The following is a 19,794-nucleotide window of genomic DNA, read 5'->3' as shown; positions in this document are numbered from 1 at the left end:
AAATGGTTACTTCACACCCTGAGAGGTAAAAAAAAGGCTAGATAAATAATAGTCTAGTAAATGATGACCACACCTTGTACTGACACATTCTTTATTTAGGGTCAGGGAGTGTAGTACACACAAGAGAAATAAAGTACAGAATGATCAGCTGCCCCTGACATAAAAGCACCAAAAGAATCTGGATGATCCTCCTCCCTTTGCCAATAATGGTGGAGAGAAAGAGGAGTATAAGCACCAACGGATTCACCAGACAATGCATTAAACAGTCATTACAAGTTTTATCTGTTAGTAAGGCTGTGCACATAAATGAAGTATCCATGGAAATCAAGTGAGTCCATCTAAAATATAATTAGTTTTTAAAAATATGTTACTATATTTCAATATTGGAAATACTAATAAAAGAAATATATATCTATGGAAACAATTCAAATGATACTATTAATATTTAACACTATTATGCACCCAACATTTTCCATATTATGAGATGCAGCATTACAAATTGAGAATTCTTTACACAGAATCCCATAAACCAATGTAATCTGGAATTTTTTTTAATACTGACATAATCAATGATTTCTCTACATTTTTGTGTCAATAACAGGTAATACTGTTATTAAATCACAACTGGATGTGATGTATGTTTGTGCATGCATGGGTGTGTGGGTTGTGGCATCAGTGAAAGAAAGATGTAGTAGATTCAGACAGGAGGGAGAGTTATGCTGCCTGCACTCTAAACAAGGGACACAAATGAGTTTCTAAAGCCATTTAAAGACTGTAAGAAGTGAAGTCTCTAAAGACCCTGTGGGGTATGCTAATGTCCAAAGAAAGAGTGTGCATGTGTGTTGGGAACTTTATCAGTGTCTTATGGTTACAGGGTGTCTCTCAAGCCTGCCAGCAAAACACAATTTTTGAAGCGAGTGGTAGGTGGTAGGTGGGTCAGTGATTGGCTGTGTATTCTGTAAGCAAAAGTGATACTGTATTTAAGAAATTGTTCTTGTATGTGTGTGGTTGGGCACATATGGGAGATTGTATATACTCATCTCAGTGTTTCCCTTTTCTGTTTCTAAATAAAGAACTTGGTTGCAGTTATTATTTCCTTGCAGTCCTCATCTTCTCTCCACAGATCCAAACCACTGTCTGTGATGGGAGCAGCTCCTTCTTTCATTAAAATGTTATTACAATAACATTATAATGATGTTTAGTGATATCTTTCATTTACAATGTGTATAGTATTTCAAACTTAATAAGACAATTTTTTTTCATTAGTAGAAAAATCAATGTATTCCAAAATCCATAAAAATCAAAATACAGTAGAGCACTTCCATTACAATATTCTCAATGTGGGATTCTCAACCTGTAATGCTGAATCTTCCATGATAACAACAACAATTATTCATACATTATTTTGAAAAGCTCAGCCAGGAGCTGGGATTGGAAATCAAGAATTTATCCACAACTTCCTGAGTCAAACCTCGATCCAACATTTTTGGAACAATGTTCTTGAGGATGTGACAAAAACCATGCCCTCCATAAGCTTCCTGTGAAAAGAAATTAATATAAAGTTTTTGCTAACTTACCTATCTTTATATAGTAAAATATGCTGACCTAGTTTACAGGGGATGGACCTCATGTCAAACTATTAGAAAAGCCAAACAACTGAATGGTAAAAGAGTAAATTCATGGGTTCCACAGACTTTGACCCATTAGTATTAACCACTACATATGTAAAGTCATCATTGTCATTTTATTTAATGTATTTAATTTCCCTTACAAGGTTGGACAAATTATTACTCTCCCACTTTTTGCAGTTAAAGACAATCTCTTCCCTTCTCATGTCTTCAGGTCTTCAGCTTTCCCAACAACCATCAACACAGAAACTCTTTTGAGTTTATGTCTGTTCTCACTTCTCCTTATGTACCCATACTATCTCACTATATGTCTCTTCAGCATATTACCACATTTGACACATCTACCACTCCACAAGTATCCACCATATCACATTATTCAGTCTCATATCACAATGAAACATTTGTATACATACATAATTTTTCTTATAATGTAAACTAAATTTTGCATTTTCCTGTTATAAAATTTGATCACATCTTTCAAAAATTTTCAATTTCATGTTCATGTAAGCTCCAAAAATATTAAGTAATAGAAAATATCAAAGTGAACTTACCAAGCGATGAAGAGTGTGGATATCATGAGCAATAAGAATCTTGTCTTCAAATCCATTATCCACCAAATGCTTGATGCGCTGAACACGCTGAGCATCAGAGGGCATGTCAACAGATGTTTCAAGTTGGTAATGGGAAGTTTCTATGCCAAATAAGTCATACTCACAGTAAGTTCCAAGAGATGCAAATTCTACAAGAGCTGTCAAGTCAAGGATGGTTCCTGAAAAAGGGAATTGGTCACTAGAAATTGAAGAAAGAAGAAAAATTAAATAGTGCACTATAATTTTATTGCAATATTTAAAGTGAACACTTCTAAAGCGCCTTCCATGTTCAGAATATGGATCTCCATATTCTTTGTGTGTTGTAGAAAGCAAGAACTCTAGTTCTCTTCCTCTCATTGATTTCACAAAGATGAGACAATATATGGGGAAGGAGAGAGAGAGAGAGAGAGAGAGAGAGAGAGAGAGAGGAGAGAGAGAGAGAGAGAGAGAGAGAGAGAGAGAGAGAGAGAGAGAGAGAGAGAGAGAGAGAGAGAGAGAGAGAGAGAGAGAGAGAGAGAGAGAGAGAGAGAGAGAGAGAGAGAGAGAGAGAGAGAGAGAGAGAGAGAGAGAGAGAGAGAGAGAGAGAGAGAATCCAATTTACATAGAAATACATGCCCCACACACCTTTTAGCCACAGAACTACACTTTTTGTGATACTGTACTTTTCTTCACAATGTCTTGGGGAACTGTAAATAGCAGATCAGTAGCCTGTTTCAAATAATAGCCACAACATGAAGTGTGCTTGGATGTTCACACCAAAGCTGATTGACAATCTATTTATCATAATTCACTTTTAAAAAAGCATTTAAACATGTCATGACTCATCCAGCATAATCTTAAAGGGCTAAAAGGAGCATACTGATAAAATAAATGACTTTATTTAACAGTAATGTATAAAGAGGCTGGAATAAATGCAGCTCAGAGGGATGTTAGAGATCTAAGCTTGTGCAAGAAAGATGCTGGAGACTGTGAAGCTTCACAAGTTGTCATTAAATGAGCAACACCCACACATAAATGCAGGTATGCAGCCTTTCAAAACAAGTTCAAGGTGATAAAGTCTGTTCTAAGAAAGACACTATAATATCTAAGGGAAGTGTGCAGCCACCACTAATCTTCACTAATCTTCAAAAAGTTAAAATCAACGAAATATGTATTTATATGTATACTAACTGTCTAGATGTCCCATCACCATTTTCTTGATGTCTCCTCCTGCTTCTGTATAGATACGGAAAATTTCCTCAGGAGCATCAGGGTGGCGGCCAGGATGGAACATCACTGGGCAGCCAAGGCTTTCTTGTGTTTCTCCAGATGCTTGTATGGATTTGCGTTCAAAATCTGAAAAAATACATTCCTTTGTAGATGGAAGGACATATATAGGAAGACAAAATTTACAAAATAAATTCTGAACAATCTGGTCCAAAACATAAACTGCCTGGAAAGAATAACAAAAATAATAATAATAATAATAATAATAATAATAATAATAATAATAATAATAATAATAATAATAATAATAATAATAATAATAAAAACTAAATCAGCATACAAGGTGAGTCCAGATGGTGATGTAAAAGACAACAAGGAAAGTACTACCCACACAACAATGAATGAGACTGGAGGTTTAAGGAAGAGATGAGCAGAAAGGGTGCCAGGAAAGAATGAGAAGGGAAGGTAGCAAGGAGGGAATGAGAAAGGAGCTGCAGGGAGATAAGGAAGGAAATAGAGGAAATGAAGGAGTTTAAGTGCTTGGAAGCAATTCTGGAAGTGCATGGGGGCATGGAGCATGAGATAAAATAGTGGTGAAAAGCAAGCATATAACAGAGATAATGATGAGAATTATGAAAGGGAGGAGCTTCAATACTCACCATACAGTGGCCATGAACACCCAATTTCCCCAATTATGCCACATTTAACATCTGGAGCCTCTTCACATCCAATGGTAAGGTCACGTGTTATGGATTTGGACATTTCTTCTACAGATAATCCCAAAGTGTGCTTCTTCTGAGTTGCCGTTAAGTAATATCCTGAAAGAAATTATTACATGTAAATAATCTAGACAACAGAAAACAGTTTCAATCATTTAAGATTTTCCAAACAAAACAGTATAACTTTCAAGACTTTACTGACAGTTACGACATACTGTAAGACTTCCCTGGAAATCTGTATTGATCTCAAACATCACATTCATCAATTAACTAATATTCATTAAGAATCATTTAAGACAAAAATTTCAAGCCACCCTTTTCTAAGCATACACTCATTGCATTCAATAATTTCCACTGAAAGAATATGCAAAAAAAAAAGAAAAGGTCTAAGGTTACAAAGTCACTGTAACTACAAAATGACACCAGTGAAAAAACAGACTAATAAAATATTTGTACTAAACAAGTGCATACATTCATAAAGAAGTTTGATAACAATTACATTGATAACAATAGATTATCTAGTGAAACAAAATGTGCAGCAGGGTTTTCAAAAGAAGATGAACATGCAGTTAGCCAAATGGAAAAGGCTGTATTGAAAAAAAAAAAAAATGAAGAGAAGCAACACTACAGTACAGTGATAATGAACCAATTAAATTACACAGATGGAGTTCATTCATTACAAATAGATAAGCACATTCAGTTTTACCTCTACACTGAACATATGGGTATACATACAATATTCCTGTTACTCCTCAAGTCCAAAGTATATGAGGTTACTGTTTTTCACTTAGTAGTTTCTTATTATCCAACAAAATACTGCATTCTTCCTTGTACTGCCACAGTAATAACATGAAAAGAAAACATCAGTTTCTTTATAAGACTTGTCTATCTAAACTTATCAACACTGAGATACTCCATAACATAATGTCTTTACAGAAATATATATAATTTACCCTCATACCAGGCTGACATCTGCCAAGAGGGGTATCTGAGACAAGGCCACACACACACACACACACACACACACACACACACACACACACACACACACACACACACACACTCATGCTCACAATTACACTGACAAATATTTTCTGATGTTTATGAGACAGAGAATTATAATTACAGTGTGTGTGTGTGTGTGTGTGTGTGTGTGTGTGTGTGTGTGTGTGTGTATACCTTATTGTAATATACAATACCCGAGCTACATTCATGTGGTCCTGTGTCGGTATTATCTATATTTGTCCAGGTTTTTAGTTGATGTACATTCCCTGCCTCTATCAGTTCTACTTGTGATCTATTCCATGTATTTATATTTTCATAGGGGAAGCTGTACTTTTCAATGTCATTCAAGTGTGTATTTACCTGGTTGTATTTACCTAGTTGTATTGTCCTGTCTCCATAACAGTATTTATCCAGTTTCTCTTTAAACATGTGTACACTGTTTGCCACAACAACAGCTTTTTTCAAATCATTCCAGATTTCAATAGTTCGATATAGGAAGCTGTATTTCTTGATGTCGCTTGAACATCCACTCTTCTTTATTATCTTCTCATGCCCCCACATCCATCTCTCTCTCTCTCTCTCTCTCTCTCTCTCTCTCCTTCATCTGTGGTAGGAATTCATTTCTGTCTATTCTTTCTATACTGTTTACTAATTTGAACAGTGTGTGTGTGTGTGTGTGTGTGTGTGTGTGTGTGTGTGTAATTACCTAGTTGTAACATACAGAAAGAGAGCTATGCTCATGTTGTCCTGTCACCATATCTACAAATGTCTAGTCCTTCCTTAAATTTATGCAAGGTATTAGCATTGACAACTTTTGCACCCAATGCATTCCACACATCAACACACCATTGCGGGAAGATGAACTTCTTTACATCTCTCTAGTGACCCTGTTATCCCAAATCATCAAGTCTTCATTGACAATTTTTTCAAATTCTTTTGTAGCTCTATACACTGCTATTAAATCTCCTCTTTTCCTCCTCTGTTCCAAAGCTGTCAATTTTAATGCCCTCAATCTCTCTTTGTATGACAGTTCCCTTAAACTAGAAGGAAGTTTTGAGGTTGCTCTTTGATTTCTTTCTAATTTTCTTATGTGTTTTTTCAAGTTTGGAGACCATACCAGGGTTGCATATTCCAATCTTGGCCTTATTAGGATTGTAATCAGTTTCTTAGTCATTTCTCCATCTATATAATTGAAAGCTGCTTTGATGTTTCTTAACAGGTTACAAGTTTTGGCTGTGATCTTAATTATGTGCTTTTCTGGAGATGGGTTATCCACTATGATTACCCCAAGATCATTTTCTTGTTTCCATTTTGATACACTCATTTCCTATTGTGTATAAGCCTCTTGGTATTCTCATGTTTTTCCCAAATTCTATGGTACTGCATTTCTTTATGTTAAATTCCATTTTCCATGTGTGTGTGTGTGTGTGTGTGTGTGTGTGAGCCTGGAAGTCTTAATAAAATCTGGAACACTGAGACTCAAGCATTCTCGATAAGATATTCTCAACTTACATTATTTTTTAACTTTATTTTATTAATTTACTTTTTAATACAGTGAACTCACCTGCTCCCGCAACAATGTTGACTCCAGACGTGAGGGAGACATCACGCAAAAATTTGACATTCCTTTGAATTCCAAAGGTGGTGTTCTCCACTATTGTGCCACCACCACATTTCTTGTACTGTTCCATCTCCTTCATCACAGCTGCCTTGACTTCTTGTGTATTGAGATGCAGATTTTTTTTGTTACTGTACCTGAAAGTTAAAAATATCAATGAAATACATGAAGAAATAATGACAAGTACATATCTATCTGTCTATCCTTCATAATCCTTATCTAATATCAATGTATGTGTTGTGCAATTTCATAAGAGAATACAATAGATACCATCTTTTCCTTTCAGAAAAATTGGCAGGCAAGTTGAATCAAACACAAGACAATGGTAACTATAAAACCATTAAGAAACATAAAAGAAAGTTAAAAGAAGATAGATAATTTCTAAATAATCTTAACAGAGCACTCCTGAGGGAATTCAAGCTGCAGGAGTAAGAAAGAAAAGCATGCTTCCACATTGCCAGTGAAAGAAAATTAATGATGATGAATCTTATTCAAGGGCAGATTAACATCTTGTGCATAGGAAGTTTAGAGCAAGTTGAGAACAAATGCAACAATTACAAAAGCTAATGAAAGACAACAAAAATGGAACATTTTGCGAAAGTAAAGTGTTAGAAAAAATAGAAATGAGTATCATAATAACATAAGAGAAGCTGCAAGAAACCTTATGCTTACACATGGTAGTCTCATCACAGAGCTAAGCATAAGCATAAATACATGTAAAAATGAAGGCAGGGATAATTATATGATTTCAGTCTATCTATTTATTTAGGTATGTACCAGACTGAACTCTTCCTCGTAGAGAATAAAAATACAGATGAGAGGGTTTTATTCCCTTCATCACATTAGTTACTTATGAAGACATGTTGGGAATAAGTGTGACAGCATTCCTCCAACCTCACCAATGTGCCACGAGGGGATGTCACATTCAGGATATTGACCAATTAATCAGATGATGGTTATAATATAATGTATGTACAGCACGTCCACATCTGTCACCTTTCTCTTACACCCACTAACTGTTACTCTCGGCCCTTGCCCCTCCCTCTCACAGTTTATGTCCGTTTTCTCTACTTTTTCTCCATTCTCTTTATCCCCATTTTGATTCCAGTTATCTCATCCTGTATTTTAACTTTCACTTCTCACTGCCTATCATTTACCTAAGTTTCTATCTGAACTAATCATCTTTCTCATTCCCATCCATCACACCTCTTTGCTCAATTGCTATTCACTACATTATTCTCCTCACAATTATCTTTCATGTTAAGCTGAGTGAAGAGAGAACACAACACGGACTACAACATATTGACAAGTTAAGGAAAGCAAGCTCTTATTTAAAATTAGTCTACTGACAATGAGAAATGATTTCTGTATATGAACACAAGCAGTAAATAAACATTATAATATTATAATACAAATTATGTGAGTTCCCTGTGACCAAGCAAGCATGTATACTGTCTACATACATCGTTTTGAGAAGAAAATCAGCACCAGATCCTTGAATAATCTCTATAAAAAGTAAATTAAATTGTCAAATGGTATATATGTTACAGTCAATACCTGAATCCAGACAATTTGTAAAGTGACTTATTTTTTCAGGCAATTTGTGAACTGCCTGGTTAGGTTAGGTTAGGTTAGGTTAGGTTAGGTTAGGTTAGGTTAGGTTATAACCTAACCTAACCTAACCTAACCTAACCTAACCTAACCTAACCAGGCAGTTCACAAATTGCCTGAAAAAATAAGTCACTTTACAAATTGTCTGGATTCAGGTATTGACTGTAACATATATATACCATAGCTACTAAACTTTCTCAAATGGTAACCTAATTACACTATATAACTCACACAAAGTCTAAAATTACAAAAGCATCAAAACAGCCATAATTTTAATAATCAGAATATAATGGAACAAATTGTCTATAACTATGTATCTTCATGCCATGTCAGATCTTGTGGAATGAAATTATTACATCAAAAAACCTCTGTACATATATATTTATTCATATTTCATAAAACTACTCTAGACATTCCATTATTGTGAACTAGGCACTGATTCACCTGCATAGTGTACTACATACAGTTCAAAACAAAATTTCCATAATTACCTAACGTGTATTATTATTTGCTTCAGCAGTGATGTATGAGTAAAGTGTTAACAGCATCCAGTGTAGGAACCATGAATAAGGCACACTTTCTCAAATTATCATTACATACGGATTCTGCCTGATCCAGCCAAGGTTGGGCAGGGTAAAGTCACAGGTTTCAAAAGATTTCTCATCTGGCTTTGCTGCTACAAAAATATCTTCAAATTCCATGAAAAGGTGTTCGTGGGTATGGGTTCTGCCCAAAGAAGATGGCTCCACCAGGCCACACACTGAAAAATGGATATACATCAAATATTACTGTTACTCAACTCTGGAGGTGTCTTAATACTTCCCTCTTAGAATACTTCAAACCATAAAGAGGGGTGAAAACAGAAACAGGCAGAGAATTTCACAGACTGAAGATACTGGTTCACTCTTGCATTAGAGAGGTAGGCAGGATGAGAGTGAACAGAAAGTCTTGTGCAGTGAAGCCACAGAAGGGGTTAAGGCATAAGGCATAGTATCTACAAGTTAAGAAGATCAGACACAATGGAAATATAGTAAATGTAGTAATGGGTAGACATCCCTGAACAAAGGATAAGCTGGGGCAATGCAACCACCTACAAACGCATGGCCTTGTGCTCATATAGACTCTCTATTCTTAAAATAAAACCCAGTTTCTAAGGGAGCTTGGGACTCTCCCCAGAGCTAAGGTACAATGGAGACACACTACTCAGAGCTATGAATGTCAGCAACAGACACAGCTATGCTCACATTACTGCTGTTTTTAGGATAGCAAAAAAATTAAGGGACTAATTACACTATTAGCTCCATTTCAGAGTGGCCGGCACTTGGTCCCTCCCCTGTCGCAGGCAGCTGCTGATATGTAAGGGCAATCCGTATTTGGAACCACAAGTTTTCAGGCCTGTCTAAGAATACAAACACCTAGCAATAATAGTCTTGATATCTAAGGTGTTGTATATACTTTGTTCTCCAGGTCAAGGCTTCAATTCCTGGCTATAATCTCTCATGTCTAAAGATTTATCTCTCTCACATTCGGATTAATTTTTCATTGTTTCTACACCTGTAAATATTTTTTCTTTTATGTAAAGAAACTTTTTTGATAACTTTTATGTTCAAAAAAGGAAAAACAATAACTTAGAACACTTCTCTCATACTGATGAAACAGATACTGGAAAAGTACAAGTAACATGGAAGGTAAAATATTTCAAACAAACACCAAATATAAGCTTCAACTCAAAAAAACACACAAGAGCTCCTGCGGATGCGGCTTACCGAAATAAGTAATAAAAAACCCAATAAATTCCAATGAAAAATATTTCTAGCAAGGGAATTTAAAGGTTTCGCATTATGATAGCAGTCCAGAAGAAATAAATACCAAGAAGTGACATTTCCTTCTGCTTCTCAAGAGTAAACCGTAAAATAACTGGCACATTCCACTTTTATATAAATACTAATGCTGATTATGCTTATCCCTATTTGTATATCTCTATCCAAACATAACTTCGTATTAGTCCTGCTTTGTTTATGCGAAAACTACTGCATAAATCAGCAAACAAGCGATTAACATGCAACATCTCCTGTGCTACTCATAACACGCTCACGGTCTCAAGTCTGTAAAAAACGCACACAACCGTGTCATGCCAATGTAACACTTCAGCTCAGGACCAAATTGTAACACTGACAGTTATTACGGTTGTAAGAGTTATATTAACAATTCAAAGAAAATTCCTCACCTGTCTGTACCTTTCCCTTCATTTTCCTACGGTGGTGCGAGTGGTGCTGCTGCAACAAGTGTTCCCTCCGGCTATCTTGATCTCGACTGGCAAGTGGCAACAGTCCTAAGTGATGCAGGGTCACGGTGCTGACTGTTAATGATTATCTGTACTTATCAGATGCGTTATCATCTTGAGGATCCATAGGTATGACATTCCAACTGGGTTAGTTACCCCTTGAAATAAAGATAGATTTTAATTGATCAAAGCGTCATCCAATAAAAAAAAAAACTTAGGCAAAGCACATACATATTGGTGACAACAGATTTGGCTCAAAGACAAAAGGTAACACACACACACGCCTTACCAAGTTACCAGTACTTCAAGGTTAGCGCTGAGATGACGACCATTTTTCTTGTATAACGAACAGCTACCGTCATCCCTGAGAGAAGAGGTCGAGATGTGTGGACAAGGTGATGTGTCAAACGCCTCAGTCATATCTATTCAAGGTCGGACTCCCATGAGCTCTAACCTTTCGCCGGGAGGATAGCTACAGCCGACATACAGTAGTAGTAGATCTTCAAGTCACTGGTACCCAGGTCTACGTAATCCTGAATAACTGTCATGTTGATAATAAGGCAAGTCTGTCCAATTAATTGAATCTGCCTTCACATATGCTTCATCTCAGATATTTATTTAGTTAACGGTATTATTTATATCTCACCACACACACACACACACACACACACACACAGAGAGAGAGAGAGAGAGAGAGAGAGAGAGAGAGAGAGAGAGAGAGAGAGAGAGAGAATTTTTATCAGGTTCACGATTACGCAACAAAGCCGCCGCTATCACCACTACCATCACCACCACCATGCTTCCTAGCACACCAGAGAGAGAGAGAGAGAGAAAGAAAAAAAAATACCACGCAGTTGTCACCGCTGACTACACTGAGGCAGTCACAATAACCACCACTGTGCAATATCATCCCAAATAGGAAAACTTACTTCCCACGCCAAGCAATAATGATTCAGATAACTTATTTACAGAGAAGGATAGACTTGTTCGTATGCGAGAAAAAAAAAAAAGCTATCCGTAATTTTCTGACGAGTCCATTATGAATATCACAGGCATAAAAAAAAAAAATCTATTTCAATGGTGCCCGCATGCATACGTCTGAGAGAGAGAGAGAGAGAGAGAGAGAGAGAGAGAGAGAGAGAGAGAGAGAGAGAGAGAGAGAGAGAGAGAGAGAGAGAGAGAGAGAGAGTGTGTTACACTGTGCGTGTTAGTACACACATGATGCTGTACAACGCGCAGAATTTCAAGCATAAAATGTATGAGAATCAGATTGCAGTGGCCGCATAAAAGGAGGCGAGTATCAACTGATGCGATGACATAGCCGGCAGGAAGGACGACTTAAGCCGCCTGGCCTAACTAAAAGCCGGCAAGGGGAACGGGATAAAGTGCAGTGGAGGGAATATGATCGCTGAAGGGGAAGAGAAGGGGTGGAAAGACCGGCAAATGGAACAGCGAGCGGACCCACAGCCAGACCGCAGCCACGATAAAATGTTATAGTATCCCATGACCTTCGCCGGACAGAGAAGGGAAGATATAAAAATAGAAAGTGAAAACTGGATTCGGATTAAGTATATATTCGTAACTTAAGACCAGTAGGGAAGACATGAATCCTAGCCATCTGATCTAAACAACACTACTATCCTGCTCACCTCATCCCTTTTCTCCCTCTCACCATTCGTTCCTCACTGACGCTTGTTCATCACTAATTTATTATTTCGCATTATGCCTCGAAATTCTCAGTCGAGGAAGTAAACAAATGTGTGAAGTGCGTGGGAGATAAACGACTGTGAAGCATAATTACTTATATCAAAACGAAGAAAAGTACAAAATGTAATGAAAATTATTTGCATCTACTACATGACCATACCAACTTTATTTTTTTTTCAACTTTCGCAGAGTTCAGCGAGTACATGCAGACAATTGGTGAAACTACGTGTGTTACCAGTTAACGACAGTTCGTTTATTGTGGAAATGTATAATTTTTCATCAGGAAATGAGAACTTGGATGAATTTTCCATCATTATCACACGTCCAACACAATTTCATAACACTCACTACATCACCATCACCCCGAGCCGGCACCGCAACGACCAGTACGTACAATGACACATCTGCAAACACATCTTCACATAAACAAGTAATGATAGCAAACAATGCACTGATATGATATTGTTGTCCTCGGTTACCACTGTTACATTAACTTTTTTTTCATTTATTCTGCAGACAGTCACTATAACTGTTATATACATCAAATCTTATTTAACTATCATAATGTGTCTTCGGTACGCAAGCGCAAACCCAATGGAGTACGCTTTCACAACACGGGCCACCAAGACGTGCTTTTATGAAATGTACAATGATGCACTACACTAAAGCGCAATCACTTTATAGCTCTCTATATTTTCCAGTAGACTTATATACTTGTATATTGTAGTGCTCACTTATTTCCTGTATTCTTACATTCTCCACGTTCATATAATATTCAGCAGGAAGCTCCACCAGGCGAAAAAGAAAGGTGAGAAAAATCAGTGACGGCCTTGATAACACTCTGAAACGGCCACTTCCTCGTGCACTCAACCAAAGGGTTGGCATTAAATCCTCTGTTCTCTTATCAATCCTATTTTCAAAGGCCACAGAGATGATTAATCGGGTTTTCATGGGTGTTTTTCCTATTGATGATGCAGAATTTTTGATATACTATTTACTAAAATCACGAAAACACCCAAGGAAACCCAGGTAACTACCACTAAAACTTGTTAATTGTATGAGTTAAGATGAAGAAATGTTTAGAAATATGGACCAAGGTTTTTGCACATATAACACTTACCTCGAACACTGAGTTTCTAGCAACGCGGGAGATGCAAGCCACATCTGTACCACAAGTTCCAAGATAGTACCTTGCTGGAGCTTCAAAAAGTTTAATCTCGCCTGAACCATTGGTTTCCAGTAATTTAGTTCCCTGAGAGCATCTGGCATTGCGATCCTGTTTGCTCCTAAGATTGCAGTTTGATTTTTCGCCAGCACCTTTTCAACTCCAATGTGGCGCGATGATAACTGGAGTAAATGGACAGCTAACTTCCCCTTTCACTTTTTGACCTTCAGAGAGCTTCATCTTTGCCTCGGTCCGAAATTTTAGCTCATCCAAAATCACATTTATATAAACAAAAAACAAAATCTCTCATCTACTTATTTATTTTTGGGAAGAAACTTCAGAATAACGAATTTATAACGTACAAAGGGAGAGACAAAAGGGAAGAATAACCCACACCGCGGCGCTTCCCTGTAGGAGCAGCCCTGTGTAGCGGCGGCAAAGGACGTTGGTTATTCATAGGAGGATGAGTGCAGGAGGAGTCGAGAATGGGACGAGGACGGGGTAGGGAGAAGCTTAAGGTCAGAGGAGAAAATATCTTATTCAGGGGAAGGATGGACGGAAATCTGTAGGGGACTGCTCTTAAAACTACGGTATGATGCACACACACACACATATACACACAGTTCTGGCAATATCGGTGGTGAGCGAGCAACTACAGTTTTGTCTTAGCCTTACCCATAGATTGGACTGTATGAACTCAAGGCTCTCACCGGGAGGGTACTGCAGCTGTCACCATGAGTCAAGTGCGTGATATTCAAGACTGTGGCTGAATCACACACACACACACACACACACACACACACACACACACACACACACACACACACACACACACACACTTCATTGGACTCTAATCTCCATCCCCTTCGAGTAGTCCAATCCTCCAAATTGCTTGGGATTACACCAGGAACAGGCTAAGTAGGAAGGAAGCAGCCGTCACTGGCACCAACAGGACCGCCAATTACCGCCTGTTCACATCGTAGAGACTCATCATATTCCACATCGCCCCATCAGTGAGGGCTTCTTATTAGGGACCATATTCTGAAATACTTCTGCACCGCACCTCCACTATATTAAAAAAAAAGCTTTAGTTGAAGTTTCACTGGTTTTCAAGAGTGTTTACATGGTTCTAGTTACATATTAGCAAGAGTTCTATTTCTTTTAACATGAGAAACACTCTTGAGAATTCGGCTAATCATCTCTGGCCTTTGGAAAAATGGTCGTGGTGAAAGAGCAAAGCATTTAAAAATACGAGCGTAGATGACGTGAAGGTAAGAGTGAAGACCATGGGTTAGGACCTCCCTTTTATGTGCCTTGTGTTCCCTTTTGATAGCACTTTAGTGGATCGGTACTGACCTATAAGGCTTTCAGGGACATTACCGATCGGATCTAAAGTAAAACATTTAAGCGATAACGGAAAGATCATATGCTGAGTTTAGGCGAAATCTTTAGGAGTCTCATTAGTACAAACCAGTCGAAGGGATAAAGTGGGAATCCATAATGCGTTTGTTCAATAAATATCGTAATCGTTATAATATTTTCCAGACATGTTTTCTCTGATCGGATTATGACTCGTATTCTTAAATATTTTCTTTCTCGTTAAGGCTACTTTCTAAGGCGACAGAGTTAATTTGTCTGGTTCTCCTAAGGGTTATTCCCCACTGACGATGCAGAAACCTTGCTAAACTAGCCAAGAGTCATGAAAATATGCTTGAAAATCTCAATAACTTTCAGTAAAGCCTTTTAAAAGTTGTGGAGGTAAGACGACGAAAGCGTTTGAGAATGTGGTTTTATATTACATACAATACCTGTGTGGCGTCTGGGGAGAGAAATGAACAATATTTCTGCTGCCTCTGGTGACTCCCTCTCTAATGCTGTGGTCCCCAAACTGGGAGTAAATTATCCCATGGGCGCAATATAACATCCTGTATAACAAAAGCATATCGCAGATACACACAAACATCGTCAGGTTACTACAAGGTTGAGTGGTATCGTTGCCTTAGACTACAAAAAAACATCCCATTGTCAGAATTAAATAATCAGTCATGGTAAATACAATTAGTCTAATCCTGTTGGTGTCAGCCGCTCCTGCCAACTTAGTCACACGCAGCACGACAATCTCCAGTCAAGGACGTGACTGCCTCGCTGCACCAAGGCCTTCTAACCCACGTGTTGCGATTCAGTGCTTCTAGATACTGCTGTCCTCTCAGCCTTCTGATATGTTAAAAAATCTACATCTGTGTATCTATATCTGTCTATCTGTTTATTTACCTATCTATCTATTTACCCCCCCCCTCTCTCTCTCTCTCTCCATCTGTCTTTCTACCTACTTATCTATTTATCTATCTGTATATCTACGTACTTATGTATCTATCTATCCACCTACCTACCTATCTATCTATATATTTATGCACACAATAAATTCAGCAGTCTGGCTATCACCATTCCAGTACGCCCTTCTTCTTATGCCTTGTCTCGATCACTTCCGGTCAGCTCTTCTTAAGGTCATATCGGAGCTTTCACAATGACGCAGCTAACCATCACTATTAGGAGTAAGTTCAATGATTTAAATGACCTTTCCACACTCGCAAAACAAACTTGATGAATTAGTGCTACATATTTCATTTTCACACTTTCACGGTTATGTATAATTTATTTAGAGCACCAATAAATCAATCATAATTTGTCATATCATTATTATTATTATTATTATTATTATTATTATTATTATTATTATTATTATTATTATTATTACCACTGTTGTTGTTGATGTTATTGTTGTTATTAATTCTTGCTACTGCTACTACTACTACTACTACTACTACTACTACTACTACTGTTACTATAGTAGTAGTAGTAGTAGTAGTAGTAGTAGTAGCAGTAGTGAAACTATCACAATCCCCATTATAATGTCCCTTTACAATTACTTTCTGCAGGATGAAGGGCAGACAAGGCGTGTGTGGCGTGAGTTTAAGTACGTACACAGGTGGGCAATACTCGGGGTAATGGATGTCAGTTCGGTGATTTGTCCCGTGACAGCCGCAGTGGCGAGGCGAGGGTGGGGAGATGCGGTGTGGGCTCCTCGCATCACACACACACACACACACACACACACACACACACACACACACACACACACTCCAGGTAAAACAAACAGTGAGAGCTGACAATCGATGGCGTGGAATAAATGTAAAAAAAACAAACTAAAAAAAATAATAATAATGATGGTGATAAGATGATGATGATGATGATGTTGATGATGGTGATGATGACAATGATGATAATGATGATGATGATGATGATGATGATGATGATAATAATAATAATAATAATAATAATAATAATAATAATAATAATAATAATAAAAAGCGGAGGCGTCGAGAGCAGCTTTGTATTCGTCTCTGGAAAACAAAAGAATTCATATCAATTTGATATTTTTCAAGCTGACAAGTAATGAGTATAATCACGCATGATGTGACAACGGTAATATTGAAACTCACCTCAGTACTTGAGAAAAAAAAAAAAAAATATTACGTTTCATGTTTTTAAGAGAGAGCTATCTCGTTTTGAAATGTTAATCAAAGATTACAGAAGACCAAGACCAGCAGAGGAGCTGAAGTAAAGACGTGCGGTGATACAGATGTCTGGCACTACGTGTGGTGCCGGGCCGGTCTGGAGAGGGCGGAGCATCAGCTCTCCCGGCTACCAGCTGGTTGTCCGAGTTGCCACACTCAGTTGTTGCCGACCCTCGCGATCCAACAGTAGCGGTACAGCAGGCTCCCGCCGCCACCCGGCCCACTGCTTGAGACACGCGCGTCCTCTTCGCAAACCACGTTAATAAAAAAAAATAAATAAATAAAAATAAATAAAAGAATAAAAAAAGGAAAAAAAAAATCTCAGTGCTTTTAGTATCACGGATGAGCAACGTATCAATTCATGACTAGCATGTCGAGTGTCAGTGATTTATGAATTAAAACACAAAACTTGAGACAACAGTGTGTGAGGCAGTGAGGCGGGGCTCGGCCACCTGTGAGGGAGGCGGAGTGGCCCTCCTTCCCTCGCTGCCTCCTTTGGCACTCACCTGCATCAAAGAAACATGAGGATTCCAAGTATAATTACGATATTTTTGCGATCTCCAAGAACATACGAGGTTCCTGAAATATATTTGATGCATAATGACCATTAACATAAAAACAAAAACAATTTACTTCAATAAAAGGAAAAACAATTTCAAGTTATGAAATAAAATTCCAGAAACCATGTAATGAATAGGAAAAAAAAACAATGTTGACTGACTCTTAATTAAACTGTGAGGACTGCAGCCTCGAGTCACCGGCCAGTAGTTTAGTGCTCCTTCTCACCAAGGTTAAGAGAACACTGTCCAAGTCTCCCGGGAGGACAGCAGCCTGCAGGAAAGGGAGTGGGTGAGTGACTATAGTGGCAGTGTCGAGGTTTGATAAAAATTTCTATCACTGTATGACTTTGTGTTTCAGAATTATTTTTTTTATCTGTTAGAAATAACATTTATATGTTTTTAACATACTGGTAATGAAGGCAGTTCACCAGTATTTTTCGTTACTGAAGCAATTTTCTTTGATGGTAAAATAATTCCACGTCTATTTTTCATAAAAAAGAGGATCGAAGAATTAGAAGTGTGACAGAGAAGAGAAGAAAGGTAGTAAAGGAGAATGGAGCCGGAAATTTATACGTGTGTGTGTGTGTGTGTGTGTGTGTGTGTGTGTGTGTGTGTGTGTGTGTGTGTGTGTGTGTGTGTGTGTGTGTGTGTGTGTGTGTGTGTGTGTGTGTGTGTGTGTGTAAGATGTGTTTGCATCCATATCTTATTCACAATATATACATACATATATATATATATATATATATATATATATATATATATATATATATATATATATATATATATATATATATATATATATATATATATATATATATATATATATATATATATATATATATATATATATATATATATATATATGAAAATAAATCAAATTAATAAATTACTGATATTACAGTGACATTTAGAGAACCGATGTATGGACATATAAACCTAAGAAAATAAGAGAAATTGCAAGAAGCAATCAGACCAACATATGGTAGTCCCTATATAAAACACTCATACGTATATCTAGCTATTGTCTCTATCCATGAAATTATCTAAGCTTTTTAAAGCTCCTTATTGACTCGGCACTGACAATCTGATTACTGAGTTCATTCCATTAATATACAACTCTGAGTATCAATTTCTTCCTATCTCTTCCTTTTGAAGTCACCAACGATAAGTCCATCTTGTCCTGATGACACTCACTCTGCAGCTTTGCTTTACGTACCGAAGAAAGACTCTCAGCTGCTCTTGGTCAAACACCTTTCTATAAAACAGACAAGTACTCATCTCTACATCCTGATACACTTCTCCAATTTATATGCAAAAAGGAGACAGGTTATAAAACAAGGAAAAATCATTCAGAAAAATGCCTCCCTCCTTAAAAAAAAAAAAAGAAAAAAAAAGAGTTAAGAAAAAACTGAAGCAAAGGGCGAAAGTAAAAAGTACACAACACTGCCAATTTCTTTCAATATTTTTTTAAACTTCCTCTCTTAAGAGAATAAAGAAATATGAAAACATAACAAGACTTCCCGTTTCTGAGTTTGCCAGAGAAAGGAGTGAGAACTGAAGCCCGCAGAAAACTCCAAGAAATTATCTGAGGCTAGTTAACCTCTCAGATGCCTAAGTAACTACATTAGACTGGTTAACTCCTAAAATAGCTAAATAACTATTTCTATTAAATTGCTCAGCACATGTAAGAAATTCTCTTGGGTTGATTATCTCAAATAACTATATAATCATCTAAGAGCTTTTGAAATAAATTCACATTTACCTTATGTTGGTTATCTCTTCACGTAACTAAATAACTTTGTAAGATTGCTCCTTAATCCGTTCACCGTTGTAATTATGTTTTGTTTTGTTTTTCACAAAAGCGCCTGAAACTTTTAAGCATATATCTATACTGCAGTCTCTTAAGGACCGCAACAACCATGCAGACCATTTTTACAATGCTCTGAATGTTAACAATCGGCAGCCATAGCAATAAAAAGGTTAATTTAATTTAACTAACTAAATATATTAGAGTAGTTAACTTCCTCTGATAATACCAGTGACGTTCCAGTGGTGTTCCTCTCCACTCTTCAGCGACCTTCCCACCCTTAATGTATCCCGTTTCAGGAAGCAGACTGCATGAGATA

The 19,794-nt window shown here is 37.2% G+C and overlaps 2 protein-coding genes across 4 annotated transcripts in view; one reads left to right on the top strand and one right to left on the bottom strand.

Moving 5' to 3' along the window:
* LOC135108311 (extracellular serine/threonine protein CG31145-like) overlaps positions 1-19,794 on the top strand; it is a 193,367-nt gene that overhangs the window by 27,821 nt on the left and 145,752 nt on the right. Inside the window, exon 1 of one of the 2 annotated variants that reach the window (XM_064019141.1) lies at positions 16,860-17,957. The exons of the other annotated variant lie outside the window; for it this stretch is intronic. The gene's annotated coding sequence lies outside the window, so the exon portion shown is untranslated. Of the gene's footprint in view, positions 1-16,859; positions 17,958-19,794 lie in introns of those variants that run through there. 2 annotated transcript variants of the gene reach the window in all.
* LOC135108313 (phosphotriesterase-related protein-like) lies at positions 46-11,109 on the bottom strand. Of its 2 annotated transcripts, none has more exons than XM_064019145.1 (8): positions 10,951-11,109; positions 10,605-10,819; positions 8,978-9,137; positions 6,713-6,903; positions 4,084-4,242; positions 3,389-3,553; positions 2,180-2,397; positions 46-1,538 (listed from the first exon to the last, which is right to left on the bottom strand). In XM_064019145.1, the coding sequence occupies exons 2-8, from the start codon at positions 10,624-10,626 to the stop codon at positions 1,401-1,403; spliced, it is 1,053 nt and encodes a 350-aa protein (XP_063875215.1). In that variant the 5' UTR covers positions 10,627-10,819; positions 10,951-11,109; the 3' UTR covers positions 46-1,400. The 2 variants fall into 2 exon arrangements, with proteins under 2 accessions (XP_063875215.1, XP_063875216.1); XM_064019146.1 differs by having other exon boundaries at positions 10,605-10,709; positions 10,951-10,969.

This window comes from Scylla paramamosain, chromosome 17 (genome assembly GCF_035594125.1).
Source record: "Scylla paramamosain isolate STU-SP2022 chromosome 17, ASM3559412v1, whole genome shotgun sequence".
Taxonomy (NCBI): domain Eukaryota; kingdom Metazoa; phylum Arthropoda; class Malacostraca; order Decapoda; family Portunidae; genus Scylla; species Scylla paramamosain.
The sequence above is the reverse complement of the archived record's forward strand: the minus strand, read 5'-3'. Positions and strand labels throughout refer to the sequence as shown.

Bases quoted from the DNA above. Each gene is read 5' to 3' on its own strand.
- LOC135108313 (XM_064019145.1), bottom strand. From the start codon at position 10,626: ATGAAGGGAAAGGTACAGACAG. The intron at 3,554-4,083 runs GTGAGTATTGAA...GTATTTTTTCAG, and splicing joins GTGTTCATGGCCACTGTATG to ATTTTGAACGCAAATCCATA. The intron at 2,398-3,388 runs GTTAGTATACAT...TCCCTTTTTCAG, and splicing joins GGTGATGGGACATCTAGACA to GAACCATCCTTGACTTGACA.